The sequence below is a fragment of the Macaca nemestrina genome, chromosome 3, assembly GCF_043159975.1.
Source record: "Macaca nemestrina isolate mMacNem1 chromosome 3, mMacNem.hap1, whole genome shotgun sequence".
Lineage (NCBI taxonomy): Eukaryota > Metazoa > Chordata > Mammalia > Primates > Cercopithecidae > Macaca > Macaca nemestrina.
In genome coordinates this window covers 130521448-130545718 of record NC_092127.1, presented here as the reverse complement: position 1 = coordinate 130545718, position 24271 = coordinate 130521448, and the positions used below count along the sequence as shown (strand labels likewise).

General features: G+C 36.2%; 1 protein-coding gene across 2 annotated transcripts in view; it reads left to right on the top strand.

The window, feature by feature from the left end:
* Window positions 1-24271, top strand: part of LOC105463603 (centromere protein C) — a 72447-nt gene that overhangs the window by 38859 nt on the left and 9317 nt on the right. The window contains exons 12-17 of one of the 2 annotated variants that reach the window (XM_011710807.3): window positions 1300-1385; window positions 11413-11466; window positions 12670-12774; window positions 13656-13784; window positions 14377-14472; window positions 16408-16562. In XM_011710807.3, coding sequence (XP_011709109.2) covers window positions 1300-1385; window positions 11413-11466; window positions 12670-12774; window positions 13656-13784; window positions 14377-14472; window positions 16408-16562 — 625 coding nt within the window. The remainder of the gene's footprint in view (window positions 1-1299; window positions 1386-11412; window positions 11467-12669; window positions 12775-13655; window positions 13785-14376; window positions 14473-16407; window positions 16563-24271) is intronic. The other variant, XM_011710808.3, reaches the window with a different exon arrangement.

Here is a 24271-nt window from a genome sequence, read left to right as displayed (position 1 = left end):
TCTGGTTTTAGCGCTTTAAAGTCTTGTCTGGAACTGGAGAATCCACCTATAAAATGTCTCACATCGCTGTTGGCTGGAGGCCCCAGTTCCGTTCTGGCTGTTTTCAGTAGATCTTAGTTTCTTACCGTGTGGCCCTCTCAGCTCCTGAGTATGGCAACTGGCTTCCCACAAAGCACATGCTCCAAGAGAAGATGTGACTATGATGGATATCACAGTGTCTTTTAATGACTTGTACACTGTCACTTCTACTTTATTCTGTTCATTAGAAACAACTGATTAAGGCCACACTACATTCAGGGAGAGGTGGAATTAGGCTCCACCTCTTGAAAGGTGGTGTATTAAAGAATTTGGACATATAATGTTAAAATGACACATTTAGTGATCAAATTGAATTACCTACTCTTAATTATATCTGATGTCATATAACCTTTTAAAAAATTAATAAAAGGTAAATTTTAGCAAATTCTCAGACTCTTAAGGGATGGCTAAGATTTCTTTACTATTTGTGAGGTTATGACTAGGCTTATCCTGGGTTCATAATAGGTAGAAAGAGACCTAGGACTGGGAGAGGCTGAATCGTCTGTGACAATTTCTGGGCCATATTTTAAATTCCATTGGTTTTTGGCTGTAGTTATTTTTTGTTTGTTTGTTTGTTTAATTAAGATATGATTTTTTTTTTAATAATTTGATTTTCACCACAGTATGTTATCATTTGAATTTACTAAGTCCATAACTCTGATCTATAAGTCATAAATTTAGTACTTATGATGCTCAGCCATCAGTTATGGGATGAAATTGTAGTCTTTGTTTAATGCTGCAAGTACAGTCAGCCTTCCATAACTGTGGGTTCTGCATCCACTGATTCAACCCTCATGGATTGAAAATATTCAGAAAATAAAATATAAAACAATAAAAAGTGACAATATGACATTAAAAATAATGCAAATAAAAATACAGTATAACAACTATTTACATAGCATTTACATTGTATTAGGTATTATAAGTAACCTAGATATGATTTGAAATATACAGTAGGATATGTGAAAGTAATATGCAAATACTGCACCATTGTATATAAGGGACTTGAGCATCCTTAGATTTTGGTTTCCACGGTGGATGCTGGAACCAGTCCCCCACAAATACTGAGGGATGACTATATATTCTTGGTGACATAACATCACTATTGGTTTTATAAGAAAGACTTATGGCAGTTTTAGGAGAAAAATGATCGTTAAGGCAAATACATTAGATATATGCATTGTAAAAGCATTAATTTTGTGGTTTACTTTTTTTCTTAAGTGGACCTTCCAGGCTCAATAATAATTATTTAACGTCTGGAAAGAATAATAACGATGTGGATGAGGAGGAAGTTCATGGAAGTTCAGGTAAACTATTGTTTTTTGGGGTTTTTTTCTGTCTTGATTTTTATGGCATTATGAATATGGAATAAGGAGTGCTATGTTTTGTTTCCATTGTCACTGTTGGCGAATGTATATTGAGTACCTACCTTTTAAGACCCTTAGAGATTAATAAGACGCTGTACCTAAGTGAGAGACAAAGAAAATGAGTGACAGTTTTTTAAGTAGAACATAATGAAATATTGGCACTTAAGGTGTCTACTCCAGTATTTAAAATTGTTAAACTGATAAGCGTATACATGAAGCAGATTAGTCATCTGTTGATGATTACTGAAGCTGGGTGATGGATATATTGGGTCCATTATACTATTTTCTCTATTTTTAATACTTGAAAGTTTTCTTTGTTTTTGTTTTTGTTTTTGTTTTTGTTTTGTTTTGTTTGAGAGAGAGTATTGCTCTGTCGCCCAGGCTGGAGTGCAGTGGTGCAATCTCAGCTCACTACATCCTCTACCTCCTGGGTTCAAGCAATTCTCCTGCCTTAGCCTCCCGAGTAGCTGGGATTACAGGCACATGCCACCGTGCCTGGCTAATTTTTTTGTATTTTTGGTAGAGATGGGGTTTCACCATCTTGGCCAGGCTAGTCTTGAACTCCTGACCTTGTGATTTACCTGCCTCAGCCTCCCAAAGTTCTGGGATTACAGGCGTGAGCCACCATGCCCAGCCTTCAGTACTTGAAAAATTTCATGCTGAAGTTTAAAAATGCCTCTTAATAGAGAATTTTATAATTTTTTCATGCTCCTAAAAATGCATGCTTGATTGTAATCTGTTATACTTTTTTTCTAATAATCACTATTCTTTTAACTTTTAATTTTTCTCCCATCATTAGATTTATCGTATTTTCTCTTGTAACTTGAATGCTTTCTGTGTTTTTCTGCTTTTTCTTTGATAAAGAAGCAGCATTGAATTTCCCTCAGTATAGTTTTGGCTTAATTTTATAGGTTTTGCTGTGTAATGTTATTGTAGTGTACTCTGAATTGTAGCGATTTTTCTTTGACCCAGGAATTATTTAAGAATATGTTAGTTAAGAGCTTGGTCTCCAAGGTCATGGATCTGGGATTGGTTGTAGGTCTACTACTTACTTGCTACGTTATCTTTTTCTTTTTTTTCCCCATTCACCACTGATCAGGAAGCATCACTATATTATCTTGAGTAAGAAATTTCAGTGTTCTTAAACTTCAGTTTCCTTATCTATAAAATGATATCAGCTCCAATACCATAAGCTGATACAAAGATGAATACGTGTTCTTTGCTTAGTTTAATATCAGGTGTATGTTAAATAGCCAATTTTTGCTGTTATTCTAAGAAGTTGTGTTTTATTTTGTTCTTTTATTATTTTCTAGTTTCATTTTATTGTTCTGGAAAACTTGGCCCATATTATTTATTGTTTGAATTCATTAAGTGTTTTTCTGTGTGTTCTAGTGGATGCTTAGATTTTATAATTTTTCCATTGGTGCTTGAAAAAAGAATAATTTGTATACAGATGGAGATTCAAAGATATATGTCCAGTTATTTCATTGGTAGCGTAAGTGGATATATTTTTTTGAATATACTTTAAATATTTATGGAATTCTTAAATATGAAAAATTATGGAATATTTACTATATATTATTTTAAGGGTAGGGATGTGTCAGTGAACAAAACTGACAAAATTTTCTGCCCTCCTGCAGCTTAATTTCTGGAAGAGCAGGGTGGCAGACAATATAAAAAGATAAAGTTTATGATTTGTTGGGTGTTGAGAGTAGAGAAATAGAGCAGGGTTTTTAGGGTGGGAAATTAAGTTTACATTTTTAGGTAGGTGGGCAGAAAAGTCTTCACTAAGGAAGTGATCATTTGAGCAAAGATGTAAAGAGATGAGACAGCAAACCATGCAGCTGTCTGGGTAAATAGTGTACCAGGTAGGGGGAAGATGAAAGGCAAAGGTTCCAATGTGGTAAAGAGTCCATCTTGATTGAGGAACACCAAGAAGGCCAGGGGGTTAGAGCAGAGGAAGAGAGCGAACGAATAGTAGGAAAAATGATGTCACAGAGGCAACAGAGTGAAAGATCACATAGGATGTTAAACACAAAATTTTACTAAGAGAGATGGGAAGCCATTAGAGGGTTTTGAGCAGAAGAGAGACATGACTTGACCTGTATTAACAGAATCACTGCAGGTACTGTGTTAGGAGTTGACCATTGGAGTTGAAGGGACAGGAAGGTTTGAAGCAAGGAGACTAGCTAGAGAGATGTTGAAATAATCTTAGTGAGAGGTGTTGGCTTAGACCAGTGTGGTAGCAGTAGAAGGTGGAAGAGGATTTTTAGTTATTTTTGAAGGTAAAGTCAACAGGATTTTCTGATGGACGAGATGTGGTGTATAAGAGAAAGAGAGGTGTTAGAGAGAACTTGAAGGTTTTTGGCCTGAGCACCTGGAAGAATGGCAATACTACTACCTGATCTGGGGACTATTGGGGAAGAAGCAGATTTGGGGGAAAAGAACATGTGTTAGATTTGGACATACTAAGCTTGATATTATTCTGAACCTTTGTATTCTTTTGATTTGAGATCTATTAAGGACTACTAGAATTGAAGTAAAGTGTTCCCACTACAACTGACTTTCTCCTTGTATTTTCTGTAGTCTTTGTTATGTACATTTCAGTGCTGTTGCTGATCACATAAGCCTTCATATGGAGTGTACCTGCTTTGGTCAAATTTATCTGCTTCGTTGTGTTAAATGCTTTTTACTTTGTAGTTTGTTTTGTCTAATATTACTATTGTGACTTCCGCTTTCTTTTGGTTGGTTGTTATTTCTTTGTTTCTTATCTTTTTATTTAACTTATTAGAGAATTTAAAAAGTGGCTAAGAAACAACACATGATTGAATTGTTGTTTTTGACTTGCTGTGTCAGTACTTTTTCCTTTAATAAAATATTTAATATGTATACACTTATTGTCAACAGATATATTTGTTACTTCTTTGTAAAGTTGGTAGACATTCTCACATATTCTAGCAAGGACTCAGGATTTTTTTTCTTTTTAAACATGATGAACCACCAGCTAAATAGAGAACATAATCTTGAGTCATGATCTTTTTTTCTTTAAACTATTGCTATTTGCTTCATGAGAGTTAATGCTTATGAATAGAAATTTGAAGGCAGCCTTATTTCTTCTTTCCTTTGTAGATAATCTGTTTTCTTCCATCTCCATACTTACTAGGATCCTTTAATCTTTGAAATTTAGGAGTTGTCCCTTGCGTTAGTCACTTAAAAAATAATTTATTTGAAATGATTTCAGTATTATACAGAAATCCCATATCCCCTTCATCGAGATTTCACAATTGTCCTCATTTTACAACATTTTTCCATCTGTCTCCCTGCCTCCTCTAATAAATACACATGTTTATTATCATTCATCTTTTTTTCTGAACTATTTGAGAGGGAATTGTAGACATGATATATTATTTCCCTTAAATACCCCATAATGTATTTCAGCAAGAGAAGGATATAACTACCCTCGAACCATCCAAATAAGGAAATCAGCGTTAATACAACACAGATTCATTCACAGACTCCATTCAGATTTCACTAGCAGTTCCTTTTCCCTTGCAGCTCCGGATCCAGTCCTGGATCTCAGTGTTTCTTCTTCCTCCTGGTTCAAGATCCAGTCCTGGATCATCGACTGCATTTAGCTGTCATGTCCCTTAGTTTCCTTCAACATGGAACAGTTTCTTAGTTTTTTTCCTAACTTAACTCATGATCAAATGTGTGCCATTCGTATTGACAGTAATACTACAGAAATGATGCTATAGGGTTAGGAGTTAGGGGTTGTAATTTGTGCATCACACAGGAGGCACACAACGTTCACCCATCTAACTGCATTATGCTTTTGTTTTTTGTTTGTTTGTTTGAGACGGAGTCTTGCTCTGTCACCCAGACTGGAGTGAAGTTGTGTGATTTCAGTTCACTGTAACCTCCACCTCCCAGGTTCAAGCAATTCTCATGCCTCAGCCTCCTGAGTAGCTGGGATTACAGCCACATGCCACCATGCCTGGCTAGTTTTTGTATTTTTAGTAGAGACAGGCTTTCACCTTGTTGGCCAGGCTGGTCTCGAACTCCGGACCTCAGGTGATCTGCCCAACTCAGTCTCCCAAAGTGCTGGGTTTACAGGTGTGAGCCACCATGCCCTGCCGACATGATGTTAATCCTGATCATCTGTTCATGTTATTGTCTGCCAGGTTTCTCTACTGTAAAGACACTGCTTTTCTCTTACAATTGATAAATATTATTGTGGAGTGATATTCCAGTACTATTTTAATAGCCTGTTTTTTGTTGAACCTCCATTCACCAACCTTAACATACATTCAAGACTCCCACTTGAATTATCAGCCATTAATGGTGGTACCACATTATTTTCTATTTTCTGTTTCTTTAATTCCTTTCCCATTAATTAGTTGCCAGTTTTTCTCCCCCATGCCAATTATTTTATTCATGATTCATTTTATTTGTATCAGTATGGACTACTGGGTTTATATTTTATCCCATGGGGTTGTAAAATCTTGATCATTTATTATGGTACTCAAATTGTGATAGATTTAGTCATTGGATTTTCTTTCAGCTGGTCTCTGTATGCTTTTGTCATAATTCTCTGAATACTGTTTTTGTTTTTTGGCATAAGATGTTCCAGTCTTTTTCCTGCCCCAGCTCTGGGATCAGTTACTGCTCCAGGAAACTTAGTTCTTTTTAGTGGAGGATGGCATTTAGAAACCAAGATTTGGACACTCGATGTGATCCTTGTTTGGGATACCATTGCTTCTGGTCTTTCTCAGTGTACAGAGATAGGAAATATACATACACACGTACACATAGGTACACACCATATATAATACAGGCATCTGTACCTATTTCTATATTTATATTTATACAGGCATACCTTGTTTTATTGTGTTTTGTGTCATTGCATTTTGGAGATACTACATTTTTCACAAATTGAAAGTTGTGGCAACCCTTTGTTGAGTAAGCCTTATTGGCACCATTTTTTTTTTTTTTTCAATAGCGTCTGCTCACCTTGTGTCTGTGTGTCACATTTTGGTAATTTTCACAGTATATCAAACTTTTTCATTACTATGTCTTTTATGGGGATTTGTGAACAGGTGATCTTTGACATTACTATTGTAATTGTTTTGGGGCACTGCAAACCACACCTACATAAGAAAGTGAAAATTCATGTGTTCTTACTGCTCTGCTGACTGGCCAGTTCCCTATCTTTCTCCCTGTCTTCAGGCTTCCCTATTTCCTGAGACACAATATTGAAATTAGGCCATTAATAACCCTACAATGGCTTCTAAGTGTTCAAGTAAAAGAAAGAGTCACACGTTTTTCACTTTAAATCAAAAGCTAGAAATGATTAAGCTTAGTGAGGAAGGCATGTCAGAAACCGAGCTAGTCCAGGAGCTAGGCCTCTGGCACCAAACAGCCAATTTGTGAATGCAAAGGAAAAGTTCTTGAAGGAAAAGAAAAGTGCTACTACAATGAACACATGAATGATAAGAAAGAGAAACTGCCTTACTGCTGATACAGAGAAAGTTTCAGTGGTCAGGACAGAGAATTAAACAAGCCACAGCATTCCTTTAAGCCAAAGCCTAATCCAGAGCAAGGCCCTAACTCTCTTTAATTCTGTGGAGGCTGAGAGAGTTAAGGAAGCAGCAGAAGAAAAGTTTGAAGCTAGCAGAGGCTGGTTCATGAGGTTTAAGGAAAGAAGCTGTTTCCATAACATAAAAGAGCAAGGTGAAGCAACAAGGTCTGATGTAGAAGTTGTAGCAAGTTATCTAGAAAATGTAGCTGAGATAATTGAAGGTGTCTTTACTAAACAACAGATTTTCCCTGTAGACAAAACAGCCTTCTATTGAAAGAAGATGTCATCTAGGACGTTCATAGCTAATGAGAAGTCAGTGCATGACTTCAGAGCTTCCAAGGTCAGACTGTGACTCTCTTGGTAAGGGCTAATACAGCTGGTGACTTTAAGTTGAAACTAGTGCTCATTTACCATTTCAGAAATCCTAGAATCCTTAGGAATTATGCTAAATCTACTTTGCTCTATTAGTAGAACAACAAAGCCTGAGTGACAGCACATCCATGGCAATGCACCAGGCCACCCAGCAGCTCTAATGGACTAGGATGAGGAGATTAATGTTGCTTTCATGCCTACTAAGAGAGCATTCGTTCTGCAGCCCATGCATGGATCAAGGAATAATTTGGACTTTTAAGTCTTATTTAAGAAATAGATTTTGTAAGGCAGTAGCTGTCATGAGTAGTGATTCCTCTGTTGGATCTGGACAAAATAAATAAACCTTCTGGTAAGGATTCACCATTCTAGATGCCCTTAAAAATATTTGTGTTTCGTGGGAGGAGGTCAAAATATCAATATTAACAGGAGCTTGGAAGAAGTTGATTCTAACCCTTATGGGTGAATTTGAAGGATTCAAGACTTCAGTGGAGGAAGTAACTAGATGTGGTAGAAATAGCAAGGGAACTAGAATTAGAAGTGGAATCTGGAGATGAAACTGAATTGCTGCAATTTCATGACAAAATTTGAACAGATGAGGAGTTGCTTCTTATGGAAGAACAAAGAAACTGATTTCTTGAGGTGGAATCTACTCCTGGTGAATATGCTGTGAACCCTTGAAATGACAAAAAGGATTTAGGATATACCATGAATTTAGTTGATAAAGCAGCAGCAGAGTTTGAGAGGATTGATTGCAGTTTTGAAAGAAGTTCTGCTGTGGGTAAAATGCTATAAAACAGCGTTTTATATTCTCCAGAGAAACTTCATTATTGACTTATTTTAAGAAACTGCCACAAGCATCCCAGCCTGATCAGTCAGCAGTCATCAACAATGAGGCAAAATACCCTACCAACAAAAAGATTAAAACTCACTGAAAGCTCAGATGATAAGCATTTTTATTTTTATTTTTTATTTTTATTTTTTGAGAATGAGACAGAGGCTTGCTCTAATTCCCAGGCTGGGGTGCAGTGGCATGATCTCAACTCACTGAAACCTTTTTCCTCCTGGGTTCAAGCGATTCTTGTGCCATAGCCACAAAGAGTAGCTGGGATTGCAAGGTGTGCACCACCACACCCAGCTAATTTTTTTTATTTTTAGTAGAGACGGGTTTTCGCCATGTTGGCCAGGCTTGTCTCAAACTCCTGGCCTCAAGTGATCCACCCTCCTGGGCCTCCCAAAGTCTTGGGATTACAGGCATGAGCTACTATGCCTTGCTGATCTTTAACATTTTTAGCAATAAAATATTTTTAAATTAAGGTGTGTGTACACTGATTTTTTTGGATATAATGCTGTTGCACATTTAATAGACTATAGTATAGTATAGACATAACTTTTGGCTGGGCATGGTGGCTCACGCCTGTAATCCCAACACTTTGGGAGGTGAGGCAGGCAGATCACTTGAGCCCAGGAGTTGGCGACCAGCCTGGCCAACATGCCAAAAACCTGTTTCTAAAAAAATACAAAAATTAGCTGAGCATGGTGGTGTGCATTTGTGGTTCTGGCTACTTGGTGGGCTGAGGCGGGAGAATCATTTGCTCCCAGAAGGTTGAGGCTGCAGTGAGTCTCCATCTCACCACTGCACTGCTGCCTGGGTGACAGAGTGAGACTTTGTCTCAAAAAAACAAAATAAAACAGCCAAAGAAATAGCTCTTATATTCACCAGGAAACTAAAAAGCTGTTTGACTTGCTTTATTGCAGCATCTGTTTTATTGCAGTAGTCTGGAACTGAACTGGCAATATCTCTGAGGTATGCCTGTATTTGTATGTATGTATGTATGTATGTATGTATGTATTTATTTTAAGATGGAGTCTCCCTCTGTCGCCCAGACTGGAGTGCAGTGGTGCGATCTCGGCTCACTGCTACCTCTGCCTCTCGGGTTCAAGCTGTTCTCCTGCCTCAGCCTCCTGAGTAGCTGAGGTTACAGGCGTGTACCACCACGCCCGGCTAATTTTTGTATTTTTAGTAGAGATGGGGTTTCACCATGTTGGTAAGGCTGGTCTCGAACTGACCTCCTGATCCACCCACCTCGGCCTCCCAAAGTGCTGGGATTGCAGGCGTGAGCCACTACGCCCGGCCGCCTGTATTTATTATAAGTTCACATTTCTACCCGCTCTTCCAGTCCAACATAGACTTCCCCTTTTCCATTTTTATAAACCTCTTCTCAAATAGTGACAAACCTGACTCCCATTATCCTCAGTATATTTACTTGTTTCTGTGATTCCTTATATGACTCTGACGCTGCCTCCGAGGCCCAGTGTCACAGGAGAATTTCCAACAGAGATGAGACCTCTGCTTGTTCTAGTGGAGACTGCGTGGGAAATTGGATTTTTGGGGGTGGGGGTACACAGATTTATTGAGCTAGACTTCACGTACCATATAATTAATCTACTTATAGTATACAAATCAATGATATGTAGTCATTGACACAATCGATGTTAGAACGTTTTCATAACCCCCAAAAAGAAACTCGTTTACCCTTTAGTAGCCAACTTTCATTTCCTTTCCCTGGGCCTACCCAATTACTAATCTACTTTTGATGTCTAGAGATTTGCCTATTTCTGACAGGGAAATTAGATGTTAATGATCACTGTTCTTCCAAACCAACAATTTATAAAATAACTTTTTTTTTTTTTTTTTGCTTTCATGGACTCATTTGAGAATATGATAAAAGCTCAGACCCACTTTTCAGGGAAAAAAGTATATATATCATACAAAATTGTGTTTGCAGTTTTAGGTGGTTCACAGACATTGTGTCCCAGTTGTATATTGCTGTGTAACTAACCACCCCAAAACTTAAAGGCTTAATACAATGATTGATTTATCTTTCATGGTTCTGTGAATTGACTTGGCTTAGTTGGGTAATTGTCACTTGAGTACACTCATCAATTTATAGTTAAATGCAAGCTGCTGGGACTGGAGTCATCTGAAAGTTGAACTGGGTTGGACATTCAAGGCAACTTCCTCACTTATATATTTGAACCCAGCTAGAAGAGCTGGGACATTGAGGTTGGCTAAACATCTCTTTTCCTCCATGTGGCTTTTCCATGTGGCCACATTGGGTTTCCTTACAGCATGGTAGTCTTGTGTTAATCTTCATATTGTTGCTGTCTTCCCCTAGACTGAGATCCCAAGACTTCTAGATGGAACCTGTAGATTGTATTAGGACTTAGCCTTTTAAGCCCCAGAACATCATTTCTGTTGCATACTATTAGTTAAGCAAGTCACTAACTCCAGCAGAGATTGTAAGAGAAGGGAACAATATTCTACTTCTTGATACAGAACATTTGTGCATAGAAAGGGAAAGAAGGGATGACACCATCTTTAGGTGCTAGTTACCAAAGTTGAGAACCCCTAAGCTCATTGGCACACTGCTAAATTCAGTACACTTACACTATTTTAGAACTTTAAGGAGAAGTTACAGGTAGTTCATAAATAACATATTAATTATGCATTATCAGGCCCTATATTTTATCCACCAGTGGCTTATTTCCATGAGCAATAGAAAATCTGTGTGGTTTTTTTTGTTTGTTTTTTAAACTGTTACACTCTTTAGAATAAAAACCAAGGTTGTCCAAGGGAGCGAATATAGTCATGAGTTTTTAAGTTTCTGTTTCTGGTTGATCCAGTAAAACCCCTTCCTCATCCCTCTTTTCCACTTGTCTCCAGAGACAGAAACTAAAAAGCATGGTTTCAGGCTGCTAAAGGCCTAAAACAAAACAAAACAGAACAACAACAACAAAATAAGGCGGATTGGACAAGCTTGCGATGATATTCATTCTAGCAAAATCTAGAGAAATCGTTCTTTTCCTTAGTTTTTATAGTTGAGCAGAAGGAGTAATAAAATATATTATCAGGTCAAACTTTATTTAAAATCCTCATACTGAAATTGACCAGAAACACATTTTAATTTAACATAGAATTAGCAGTCATTTCTTGTGATACTATCTTGCATTTTGTAGATGACTCAAAACGATCTAAAGTGATACCAAAGAACAGAATCCATCACAAACTAGGTAAGAATATTTTTCTTTTTTAATATTTTCATTGAGAAAAATACTTTCGTTAAGTTTCTGTTTCTAAATATAAGTTACTTTTCTTAAGCAGGAAAAATACGATTACTTGGATTAATTGGCAGATAAATTAAAATTATGCACTTAGTTTTTATGAATTTCGTAGTAAGTCACCACAAGCCACTGAATTAGTCTATTGTCTATTTATAAATCCTATTGCTCTCTCACTTTTTGCCCCATAGTAGGGGGCATGATCCTCCCTTATCTATGAAGCTAGGGTGGATAATTTTATCAAAGAAACTATAACTACCAAAAAAAAAAAAAAAAAGAAACTATAACTACCAGGTAGATGGCTTCCTTGACAGCATCTCCTTCCACTTTAATCCACTTAACTCCTGAACAAAGCAGTAGCTAAGGTAGTAAGTAGACAAAGCTGAGAACTGTGGAACCCATGGAGAGGCCCATGTAAAGATTAACAATCCATGGTTCCCAAAGAGATATTTGCCAGTCAAGATACATGATAGTTCCCACCTTTCTGTGATGTTGAGTGGCTTTCCATGTTTCTCCCTTTATTTGAGGCTGTGAGTGCTCTTGCATTCATACTGAGAGATTACCAGAAGAAGTGAAGCTTTCTCTCATTGCCTTACTCAAGAACTTAGATCTTGTCAGTATTTTGTGGGCGTATGTGATGAGAGACTGCTATACCTCTCAATACTTAATGCTTGTCTTGAAGTGAAATGATGAATCAGGAGTAGGGGGGAAATAAAAATGTTCCTGAGCAGGGCTTCAGTATATACAGAGGGGAACATTGAGCATTATGCCTAAGAGCAGTAGGCAACTTCTCATTAGCTTCAGGATAGCTTTAGCAAACAAAAGTAGGTAAGAACATGGGAATTTGAAGATATAGCCAACAAACTCAATTTAGTATACAGAACTTTGCATTGTTCAGATAAGATGAGTGGACATTTAACATTGTCAGCACTGAGTATTATTAAATTTTTAACTATTTGCCAATTTGATAGCCTGTGTTTCCATTGGCATTTCTTTAATTATTAGCATAAATATATGTTTTTTCTAGTCTTTTGTCTAGAAAAACATTCATATTTTTAAAAGTAAAGCATTCATGTTCTGAAAGATAGTCTTTCCACTGCTAAGTACCATCAACTAAAAAACATGTATACACTTTTGTCTGACATCTTTTTATAGTATTGCCCTCCAACACACCAAATGTTCGCAGGACCAAGAGAACACGTTTGAAACCTTTGGAGTACTGGCGAGGAGAGCGAATAGATTATCAAGGAAGGCCATCAGGTAAAACTTATTTTTGTTATAATGTCTGTCAATAAGAAATTTGTTTACTATGTGCCAAATGCTACACTACATGTTTATATACGTTACCTTACTTAATCATCACCCCCCAAATTTTGATAATAGGATTTAAATTCATTTTTGTCTGATTAATGTAGAGATGCTGATACTTTCTCTTTGGTAGCTGAATGTTATTCCTGTATTATCTGACAAGATTTCCAGTTGCATAATATAAAACATTAGATTAGAACATGAAAAAATTGTAACTGGTAAAGGTAAAGTAGTTTTCATTATTTTTCCTATTAACCATTTTCCATTTTCTCATAGTTTTCTACAGAGTAGTGTAGGGTGGGCAAGAGAGTATAGTGTTCATCTTAGAGTTATTTTCTTTCTTATTTTTGTAGAGATGAGGCCTTGCTATGTTGTCCAGGCTGGTCTCAATCTCATGGGCTCAAGCAATCCTCCCGCTTTGGCATCTCAAAGTGCTGAGATTGCAGGTATGAGCCATTGTGCCTGGCCATATTTGTTTCTTTGGCGGATATATCTAAGTCAAAGGACTAAACTCAGGTGGATTTCTATAAATAGTTCATTGCTAGCCCTCCTGCTTTTTTTTTTTTTAAGCTTCTGCTGATGACTGTTGATTTCAGGCGAGCAATAGGACCATCTAATCATGTTCCATCATCTAATCCTGTTTTATCAGCCTCTGATTTAAGGTGGTAGAGATATAATGAAATTGGTTGGTATTTGTGTTATTTTAACTATTAGCTGCAGACATCTATATTCTTTGGTACTTTGAAAGGAAATATGCCGTATTAAATTTAAGGAGTTTTGTTGCAAGATTTTCTCTTTCCCATGTACATTTTACTTTTTTTGTTAAATTTTAGGAGGATTCGTGATTGGTGGGATACTGTCTCCAGACACAATGTCGTCTAAAAGGAAGGCAAAAGAAAATATTGGAAAAGTCGACAAAAAGTCTAATAAGAAAAGGATCTGTCTTGATAATGATGAAAGAAGTATGAACTTATTTCTGAAAGTAACTTTTAGATTTTATTTTAAATAGGAGTACTTTGAGAAGAAGCTGTTTGCAAAATATGAAATTTACTTCCAAAAACTTCAGAAATAATACCATAGGTAAAATTCATTTTTTAATGTCTACTTTCTTCCAAATGGAAAGTAAGCTAATTTTATTCTTACAAATTATTAATAGCATATTGTAAATTTCTTCATGAGTAAATTGCCCAGTCAAATGAAACCTACCATTCCTATGCCCAAACTATGGTTTAAAAAGGCATTTCTAAAGTATATTATATATCTCTATCTCACTTAGAGATTATGCAGAACATCACTTAATTCATTGACGATGCAAGAGTTTACATGTTAAGGCTTACAGAAAATAGGAAGTTTAGGGTGTTTGCTTTTATATTAAATCATTATGGGTTTTTAAGTTTGAATTTTTGTTTATCAGAGTGATTTATAAATAGGAAGATATGCTTTTAACATTTTTCTTTTATAACTTCTCTATAGCTATATTTTGTACTGAACTTTTTTAGGATTGAGAATAATTTTAAGTAAGTAGTTCATATTTCAATGGTATTTCTTTTGCAGAGACTAGCTTAATGGTAAATCTAGGTATACCTCTTGGAGATCCTTTGCAGCCAACGAGGGTAAAGGACCCAGAAACAAGAGAGATTATTCTCATGGGTAAGATCAGGGATGATATTGAAAATACTTAATTAAACAACTGGTAAGAAAACATTGCTTGCTTGATGGTTGGCCTCTCTACTTTCCCTTTCTCTCCCCAATTCTATCAGTGCTAAAGTCCAGAAGAGAGTCTAATTCCAATAAGCAGCCTATATGAAGACAACTGTAGGGGAATATTGATGTCAGACAACTCCAGGGTACACGTAACACCCTGGACTTGTTCTCTGGGGCACAAGTGCTACAATCAGGAATGTTGTCCACCCCCAACAGCGTCTAGGCCTTCTTTGACCAGGAGGACACATGGGAACAGAGGCTGTTTATGGGGAATTATAGGTAGATAGTTGGCAGACTCAAGGATACTCTTACCATGAGGCCAGGCAGGGATCATGGGTAGGGCACAGACAAACTTTTGGGCCTACAGGTGGCAGTAATGTTACCTGGAATATGAATCCTTTGTGAGGATGACTAACAAGGGCATCAATCAGTTGTACAAATGCCAGGTTTAACCTTAAAGCTGGTGCTGCAAAGTCATGGAAGCCTCCTGCTGTATTGAATAGGTATTAAATATTTAGTCTCTAGCAGGTCATGTAAGATGCCCAAGGGATGGGTTATAGTGGGATAGGAGTTTATGTATTACTCAACTGTTTAACAACCAGACTATATATATATATACATATATATATAATATTTAAATATTTTAACAACTGTTATGACTGTACCATTGAATACTAAGGGCTGTTTTCCTACATCAGAGGAGAAGTAGGTCAAATCAGAAAGGTGGTAATGGAAGCCGGGCATGGTGGTGGGTGCTTGTAGTCCCAGCTACTTGGGAGGCTGAGACAGGAGAATTGCTAGAATCTGGGAGGCGGAGATTGCAGTGAGCCCAAGATCATGCCACTGCACTTCAGCCTGGGAGTGCAGAGCCAGACCCTATCTCAAAAAAATAATAAAATTATTTCAAAAAAAAAGAAAAGTGGTAATAATGGTACTCCTACTTAAAATTTTGACTATGAAAATAGATTTCATTTAATATCTTAACATCTTAGCAAAGGTATCTCTATGTAGATTATTTATTTGGCGACAGAGCTTAGAGGTATGGAGTTTTGTTTAGTGTCTTAACTGAAAGCATTGCTGTACTCTATCAGGTTATTGTGAGTGTTGTCAAAAGTTCATTTCTTATTTGTTTCTTGAATCTACTCTCTCTATATATATATTTGTTTCTATATCATGTAGTCTGTAGGATCACTAACATTCCCAAATATCCTGGGAAACAGAATCAGATGTTGATAACAGAATAGTTTATTAATTATAGATCTGGAAAGGTTTGTTAAGTGATGGAAATTTTTGTAAGTGAGGTAGTAATTTATGAGCGACCATTAGAGCTCTGCTTTCTCACAAAGTTTACCTAATAAAAATTATTAGTCAAGCAGGAAAAAAAATCTATTGGCATGGTGATGATACATTGTGGTTTATGTCAAACTTTAAAAATAAAGAATTCTTTTTTGTATCTCAGCTAATTTTATTTTCTGTCTCAGTTCCTATAATGCTGCCATTCGTGTTCTTCAGCTGGTACTAACAATGCTTACTTTTTGCCAGAAAATATTTTAAATAATTTACACACCTTAACTCATTGATATTCACAGCAGCTCATTAACATCGAATAGATGAACTTATTATTATTTCATTTTACCAAAAAGGAAATTGAGGCACAGTGAGAGAGAGCTTAAGTTAACTTGCCTAACGTCATGCAGCTTTTAAGACAGAGACAGGATTTGACCTCTGGCATTCTATCTCTAGAGTTAATGATCTGAAACGGCTCTATCTCTCTAAGGCAGACTTATATCCAGAAATAACTCTTTATTACATGTATGTTTATATGTTATTAACCAATATCATTGCTGTTGTTTTATATTTGTATTACTGTTTTGCTCCTAGATCTTGTAAGGCCACAAGATACATATCAATTTTTTGTTAAACATGGTGAGTTGAAGGTATATAAGACATTGGACACACCCTTTTTTTCTACTGGGAAATTGATATTAGGACCACAAGAGGAAAAGGGAAAGCAGCATGTTGGCCAAGATATATTGGTGAGTACTTTTTTTTATATATTTATGTTTCACTATTGGTAGAACTCTGATTTATTGGATTTGATGAGACATTAAAATGCTGTTTCCTCAGAAATGAAATTCTATTACTACACCACACAGAGAAAGATTTTTATTTGTTAAATCTGTTTAGAGTCAACTAACCAACAGTTATTTCACAGTATCTGTTCCCTGCATAGCACTGTATTCTTTTGAGATTCAGAAATGTAAGCAATGTTCTTTACTTAAAAACATCTTAAATATAGGTTTGCAAACAAATCATTAGAATTTTAGTGCTGGGGGGGATTATAGAGATTAAATCTAATTCCACATTTCTATGATAATGCAATGGAGAAATAGGTTTAAAGACTTCTTAAAAAATCACTTATATCCCAATTACCCTGATTTGATCGTTACACATTGCATACAGATATTAAAATGTGACCTGTAGCACAAAATTATGTAAAATTATTATATATCAATAAAACAGTAACCTGAGAAAAAAGTAAGTAAAAATGAGTGAGATTATAAAAAAACTACTTAACTATTTAGCAATAGACTCAGGACTAAGAGCTAGTTGCTTCAATAAGTACTAAATAATATACTATTATATGTAACAATATTACTGGCTGAAGTTGTAATGAGATTCAAGGTCACTCAGGCTCTGTCTTCTTCTTTCTCTTTATCTCCTTTCTTCCACTCCCATCCCCATTTAGAGACATACACCTCTGCAGCATTGGTCTGTTTTATATGTGTGTGTGTGTGTGTGTGTATAGCAGGAATATTTTATATATATATAAAATATTTGTATTCTGAGTTCGAAAATTGTAGAATATAAAATTTGAAAAGCACCAAATTTTAAGAATATTTAACATTATACCAGCAGTTAAAAAAATATAACTAAGGAATATTTTTCAGTATCTGACATTTCAGGAGTCTGAAATTGTGCTACTAAAGTATCACATTCAGAATGATTCTCTTTACTGACAGACGTAAAGTAAATTCAGAAAGGAGGGAAAAATTGTGAACACCCTTGAGTTTATATTAACAAAGAAGGGCAAATTTAGGCAAGGCAAGGAAAAGATACATATGAAAGTCAAAGATTGTTACTACATCAGTATAGCTAGAATCATGATTTAAAATAATTTAACAATATTCATTAATTCAAACTGAAAATGTTATAGGCCTCCAGTTATTATTATGAGTGAAAATAACACATTTTAAAAGCATAGAATGGTCCCTGTATAATAACAAAATAACTAATAATGAAGATAAATATGAAATATCATCACTGAACTAATAGCAGTTACCTATTAAACTGTAATGCCTTTATTATACAAAAGGAAATTTGAGTAGTAGATGTTTAAAAGTGTGTAATCTGGCTAATATTCAAAGGAATACACATTTAAATCCAAATGACACTTTATAGTTACTGAGTTAATGGAAATTGTTAGAAAAATATTCATACCCTGTGACCTGTGAATCTCATTTCTAAAAATTTTTCCTAGGGAAGTAATTTGAAAGTTCAGAGTGAGGGGTGCTGAACATACGTAGTTATTTATGGAATCATTGATGGTAATTGCAGAATTAGAAACCACTACAGTGTGCTACAGGAAGAAAATGGTTGCATTTTAATTTTGACTTAGTAATGATAAAGCATTCTATGATATAATAAACAGTTATACAGAACTTATGTGTTGCAGGCACTGCACTAAGCACATGAAAATTAGTTTGACATTTTATTTTGAAGAATAGCTGTATATGAAGACCCTTGGGATAAACATTTAAGCAAATATACAAGATAAAAGTTCTTTGTATATACTATCTATTTGTCTAACTAGAATTTTAAAAATGTAAATAAAATCTTGAAGAGAATACATGTTTTACTGTGTGATTATGTATTTTAGTTGATTTTATTTCTTCTATATATTACCTTTAACTTTTTACAATGAAAATTAAAGTTGAAGTTTTTTTAAATAAAACTAATATTTTTACGTTTTAAAACATGAAGCACACTTACAAATATATGCATTTGAAAAAAATAATGAAGAGAACAAGATGGAGAACCAGCACAGGCCATTAACTCTCTTTCAAACACTACTAGAGAATATTTAAAAGAGTAGTAGGTTTATTAAAATCAAACTACAGAAGAATTTACAAATTAATTATGAGAGCTGGTTGTAGAATTTCCCAGGAGACAAGAAGGAAATTAAAAAGTAGAAAATATTAAAGTTAAATAATGTAGAGAAGAGAGAAAAACATGCCTAAATTCAAATAATAAGAATTTCAGGCGAGAGAAAAAAACCCAATGAAAATATTCTTAAAATTAGACAATGAATGTTCCAGCGCTAAAAAAACAAAAAAGTGACAGCAACCTACTTAAAAGAACCAGTTCCTTGGAGGAATGCCTGATTCTAGGCCTGAAACTGAGCTTGGAGTTGATAGCAAACTACTAATCAGAAACCATTAAGATTGGGTCATGTTTCAGCTTCCAACTTGAAGATGCTACCACTGGCTGACTAAGGATATGAAACTTGAGTGTTAACAAGAATAGCTTCAGTAGATTGATATGTATCAATTATATCAATCCATGAATCTGTAAGACTACTACTACTGCAACAGCAACAAAAATTTGTTACTGTTGGAGGATTCTAGGAAGCCAACTCACTTTAACAACTGATTCTGCCTTTTCTATATAAACTCTGCTATTAGATAATCAAATAATAGATGAGATGTTTGTTCTTACTAGAATAATATTCCAGCTAATGAGTGAAGAAGGAATGTTTGAGTTAAAATATTATGATTTTGCAATCCCTGATAAGCTATTGGGATCTAGGCATCAAGGCCCAGCTAAGTGGCTGACAGATATCTAAAAAGAGTACAACCAGGCATTATGTGCCTCCTGATAGAAAAATACAACACTATCCAAGAAGTAATCTTGCCAACCCCATGCCTTAAAAAAGAAAAAAAAAAACCCAAAAGCAAATACAAAACCTGAATCTGGTCAAGTCTCTAGATTTAACTTCCAGGTTACAAGAAATAAAGGGTGGTGAAACCTTTCAAATGATACTTGGGGATATAGTCAGCAAAATCCACCTGTATGAAGATTTTTATGACAAACTGCTTAATGTTTTCAATAAATTAAATGTAAGAAATAAAAAAAAAAAAACAAGGTAGAACCTAGGGAATCAGGGTTTCTCAACCATGGCACTAGTAACATTTTTGATTAGATACTTCTTTGTTGTAGTGGGGGCTCTCCTGTTTGTTGTAGGATATTTAGAAGCTTACCTGGCCTCTACTTATTAGATTCCAGTAGCACCGCTCTAGTTGTGACAGAATCAAATACATCTTCAGAAATTGTCCATTGTCCCTTAAAGGCAAAATCACCTTGATTGAGAACCACTAATATTGATTGAGAAATTTAAGAAACAGATCAACCAATCACTGTGTGTGGTGCTAACCTGGATCCTGATTCAAAGAAACCCTTGAAGATATATTTTCACTGATGATTGGAAATTTGACTATTAACTAGGTATTTGGTATTAAATATTCATTTTTTAGGTGTGATAACAGTATTGTGGTTATGTTTTTTAGAAGGGCTTGATCTTTCAGTACATACTGAAATATTTGCAGATGAATTATGATACTTGGCATTTATTTCAAAATAAGATGGAGTGAGGATAGTAGACTCTGGCTTGGGCAGGTGGTTGGTATTAAGTATTCATGAGAGTTCATCATTCTATTTTTGTATGTTTCAAAAGCTTTCTTAATTAAATGTGTACAGAAATGAGGAGAGGTGTGCTTAGAGAACCAAATTGAATAGATGAGAAAAAACACTAGAAATATATACTTGACTTTTTAGTATTACTTTTGTCTTTTTGATTGAGGGAAATTATTTTTGGATGTAATAAGAACTTTTTTTTATGTCTTACTAAGTTATAAAAATACCTTTGGAACATTTCAGGGGGCTTTTTTCCCCATTTAGGGAGGTAGTATATCACAGTGGTTAGGGAATGAATTCTGTAATCTAAATGCCTGAGTTCAAACCCCAGCTCTGCCATTTACATTGTGACCTTGGAAAATTACTTAACCTCTCTGTGCCTCAGTTTCTTCATCTATGAAAAGCTACCAAAGTAGTAACTGTCTCATTAGTGGGCATATACATTAAATAAATAAGAATAAAGTGCTCATAATACTACTTGGTACAGAGTAAGTGCTATATAAGTGCTAGCTGTTATTGTTATTCTGGTATATTATGATCATTGTACAAAGTAGTAATAAAAAAATAAGGAGGCGAATAATTATCTGAGGCAAAACATTCTTGATGGATGTCTTAGTCAGATTGGGCTGCTATAATCAGAATATCATAGACTTTGATCTGTGTCTCTTTTAAGAGCACTGGTCCCATTCCTGAAGGCTCTGCACTCAGGACGTAATTACGTCCCAAATTCACCACCTCCTGATCCCATCACATTGGGGGTTAAGATTCCAGAATATGAATTTTCAGGGGACACACTAATTTCTAACAATGGCTGAATCTCAAAGTTTGAAGGCCTTTTACTGTTTATTTTAGTTGCTCAAAAAACTAGGTCACTGCCAGGATGCTACCTCTGTATAAAGTATGAAATTTGCCACGTTTGAATATGGAAGCCAGCATGATTGAGAGATTTATTCTCTTTTACTTTCTTAATCTTGATGCTTGTTTAACATATGATTTTGAGGGGAATAGGGATTTAGCTTTTTGTTTTCTTTGATTCTTCAGATTGAGTAGTTTGTTGTCCTAAACATGTGACGTTTAAAGAGGCATACATATAGCCTAGGTATTTTTTTAGTGTAGGTGATAATCTTTTTGAGACGGAGTCTTGCTCTGTCACCCAGGCTGGAGTGCAGTGGCGCAATCTCAACTCACTGCAAGCTCCGCCTCCCGGGTTCGTGCCATTCTCCTGCCTCAGTCTCCCGAGTAGCTGGGACTACAGGCGCCCGCAACCACACCCGGCTAATTTTTTGTATTTTTTGTAGAGATGAGGTTTCACCGTGTTAGCCAGAGTGGTCTTGATCTCCTGACTTCGTGATCCACCCACCTCAGCCTCCCGAAGTGCTGGGATTACAGGCGTGAACCACCGTGCCCAGCCTGTAGGTGATAATCTTTACAGTGGCTCTGGAATTTTCATAAGCCAGTAAATAATAAGAGAAAGCAAAAGAAATCTCTTCCTGTATTACAAGGGTCCCCAACCTTTTTGGCACCAAGGACTGGTTCAGAAAGACGATTTTTCTTCCACAGAAATTGATGGTGGCAGTGGGAGTTGGCATTAGATATTCATAAGGAGCACACAACCTAGATTTCTCACATGCACAGTTCACAATAGGGCTCATGTTCCTGAGAGAATTTAATGCTGCTGCTGATCCAACAGGAGTCGGAGCTCAGGCAGTAACGCTCACTGGCCTGCTGCTTACTTCCTGCTGTGTGAACCCATTCCTAACAGGCCACTGCCAGTAGCGGTCCCTGTCCCGGGTTTTGGGGGCACCTGCTGCATTAGTTTTCAGTTGCTGCTCTAACAGATTACCACTATGGGTCACTGAGAAATGGGTCATTAAGCTATTTTGTCTTATGAACATCATAAGATAATATAGCCTACTATGAGCCTAGGCTATATGGGATACCCTGTTGCTTCCGTACTTCATACCTGTACAGCGTGTTTCTGTGCTGAATACTGTAGACAGTTGTATTTGTGTATTTAAATGTAGAAAAAGTATAATAAAAATATGGCATAAAAGATAAATGGTACACTTATAGGTCACTTACCATAAATGGAGCTTGCAGGACTGGAAGTGGCCCTGGATGAGTCAGTGAGTGAGTGCTGAGTAAATGTGAAGGCCTGGGACATTACTGTACACTCCCGTAGACTTTATAAATACTGTAGACTTAGGCCACACTAAATTCATAAACAAAATTTTTCTTTCTTCAGTAATAAACCTCATCTAACATTTTTACTTTATATCCTTTTTTTTTTTATTGTTGTTAACTTTTGGACTCTTTTGTAATATTTAAAACTTAACCATACTGTTCAGCTGTACAAAAATATTTTATTTCCTTATTCTATAAGTTTTTTTCTATTTTTTTTAACTTTTAAAACTCTTTTGTTAAAAACTAAGACACAAACAACAAATCACCCTTGTGCTACATGAGATTAGGATCATTATCAGTGTCTTCCACTACCACATCTTGTCCCACTGTAAAGTCTTTGGGAACAATAACACACATGGAGCTGTCATCTCCTGTAATAACATTGCTTTCTTCTGGAATACCTCCTGAGGGACCTGCCTGAGACTGTTTCACACTTAACTTCTTTTTATATAAGTAGTTGGAGTACACTCTAAGTTAGTGGATAAAACTATAGTAAATACATAAACCAGTGGCATAGTTGTTTATTATCGTTACCAACTGTTTTGTACTGCACAAAATTGTGTTATACTTTATTTTTTATTTCAATAGGGTTTGGGGAACAAGTAGTGTTTGGTTACATAGATAATTTCTTTTTTTTTTTTTTCTTTCATTGAGATAGTCTCCCTCTGTCACCCAGGCTGGAGTGGCACAATATCGGCCCACTGCAGCCTCTGCCTCTTGGGTTCAAGCAATTCTCATGCCTCAGCCTTTCAAGTAGCTGGGATTATAGGATGTATTAGTCCTTTCTCACACTGCTATAAAGAACTGCCCAAGACTGGGTAGTTTTTAAAGGAAAGATGTTTAATTGACTCACAGTTCTGTGGGGCTGGGGGTGCCTCAGGAAACTTACAATTATGGCAGAAGGGGAAGCAAACATGTCCTTCTTCACATGGTGGCAGCAAGGAGAATTGGCACACAAGGGGGAAAAGCATCAGATCTTGTGAGAACTCACTCTTATGAGAACAGCATGAGGGTAACCGCCCCCATGATTCAACTGCCTCCCACTGGGTCCTTCCCATGACATGTGGGGATTATGGCAACTATAGTTCAAGGTGAAATTTGGGTGGGGAGACAAAGCTAAACCATGTTACAGGGGATAATTTATTTAGTGGTGATTTCTGAGATTTTGGTGCACCTATCACCTGAACAGTGTACACTCTATCCACCGTGTAGTCTTGTATCCCTCTCCTCCTCCCACCCTTCCCCCTGAGTCCTCAGAGTCCATTGTATCATTCTTATGCTTTTGAATCCTCATAGCTTAGCTCCCACTTACAAGTGAGTACATGCGATGTTTGGTTTTCCATTTCTGGGTTACTTTATTGGAATGATGGTCTCCAACTCCATGCAGATTGCTACAAATGCTATCCATTATTTCATTCCTTTTTATGGTTGAGTAGCATTCCATGGTACATGTATACCACATTATCTGCTCGTTGATTAATGGGCATTTGGGTTGGTTCCATATTTTTGCAGTCGCAAATTATGCTGCTATAAACGTACGTGTGCAAGTGTCTTTTTCATATAGTGAGTCACTTTTCTTCTGAGTAGGTACCCAGTAGTGGGATTGCTGGATCAAATGGTAGATCTACTTTTAGCTCTACTAAGGTTTTCCATAGCGGTTGTACTAGTTTACATTCCCACCAGCAGTGTAATATTGTTCCCTTTTCACTGCATCCAGGCCAACATCTGCTATATTTTGATTATGGCCATTCTTGCAGGAATGAGGTGGTATCTCATTGTGGTTTCGATTTGCATTTTCCTGATCATT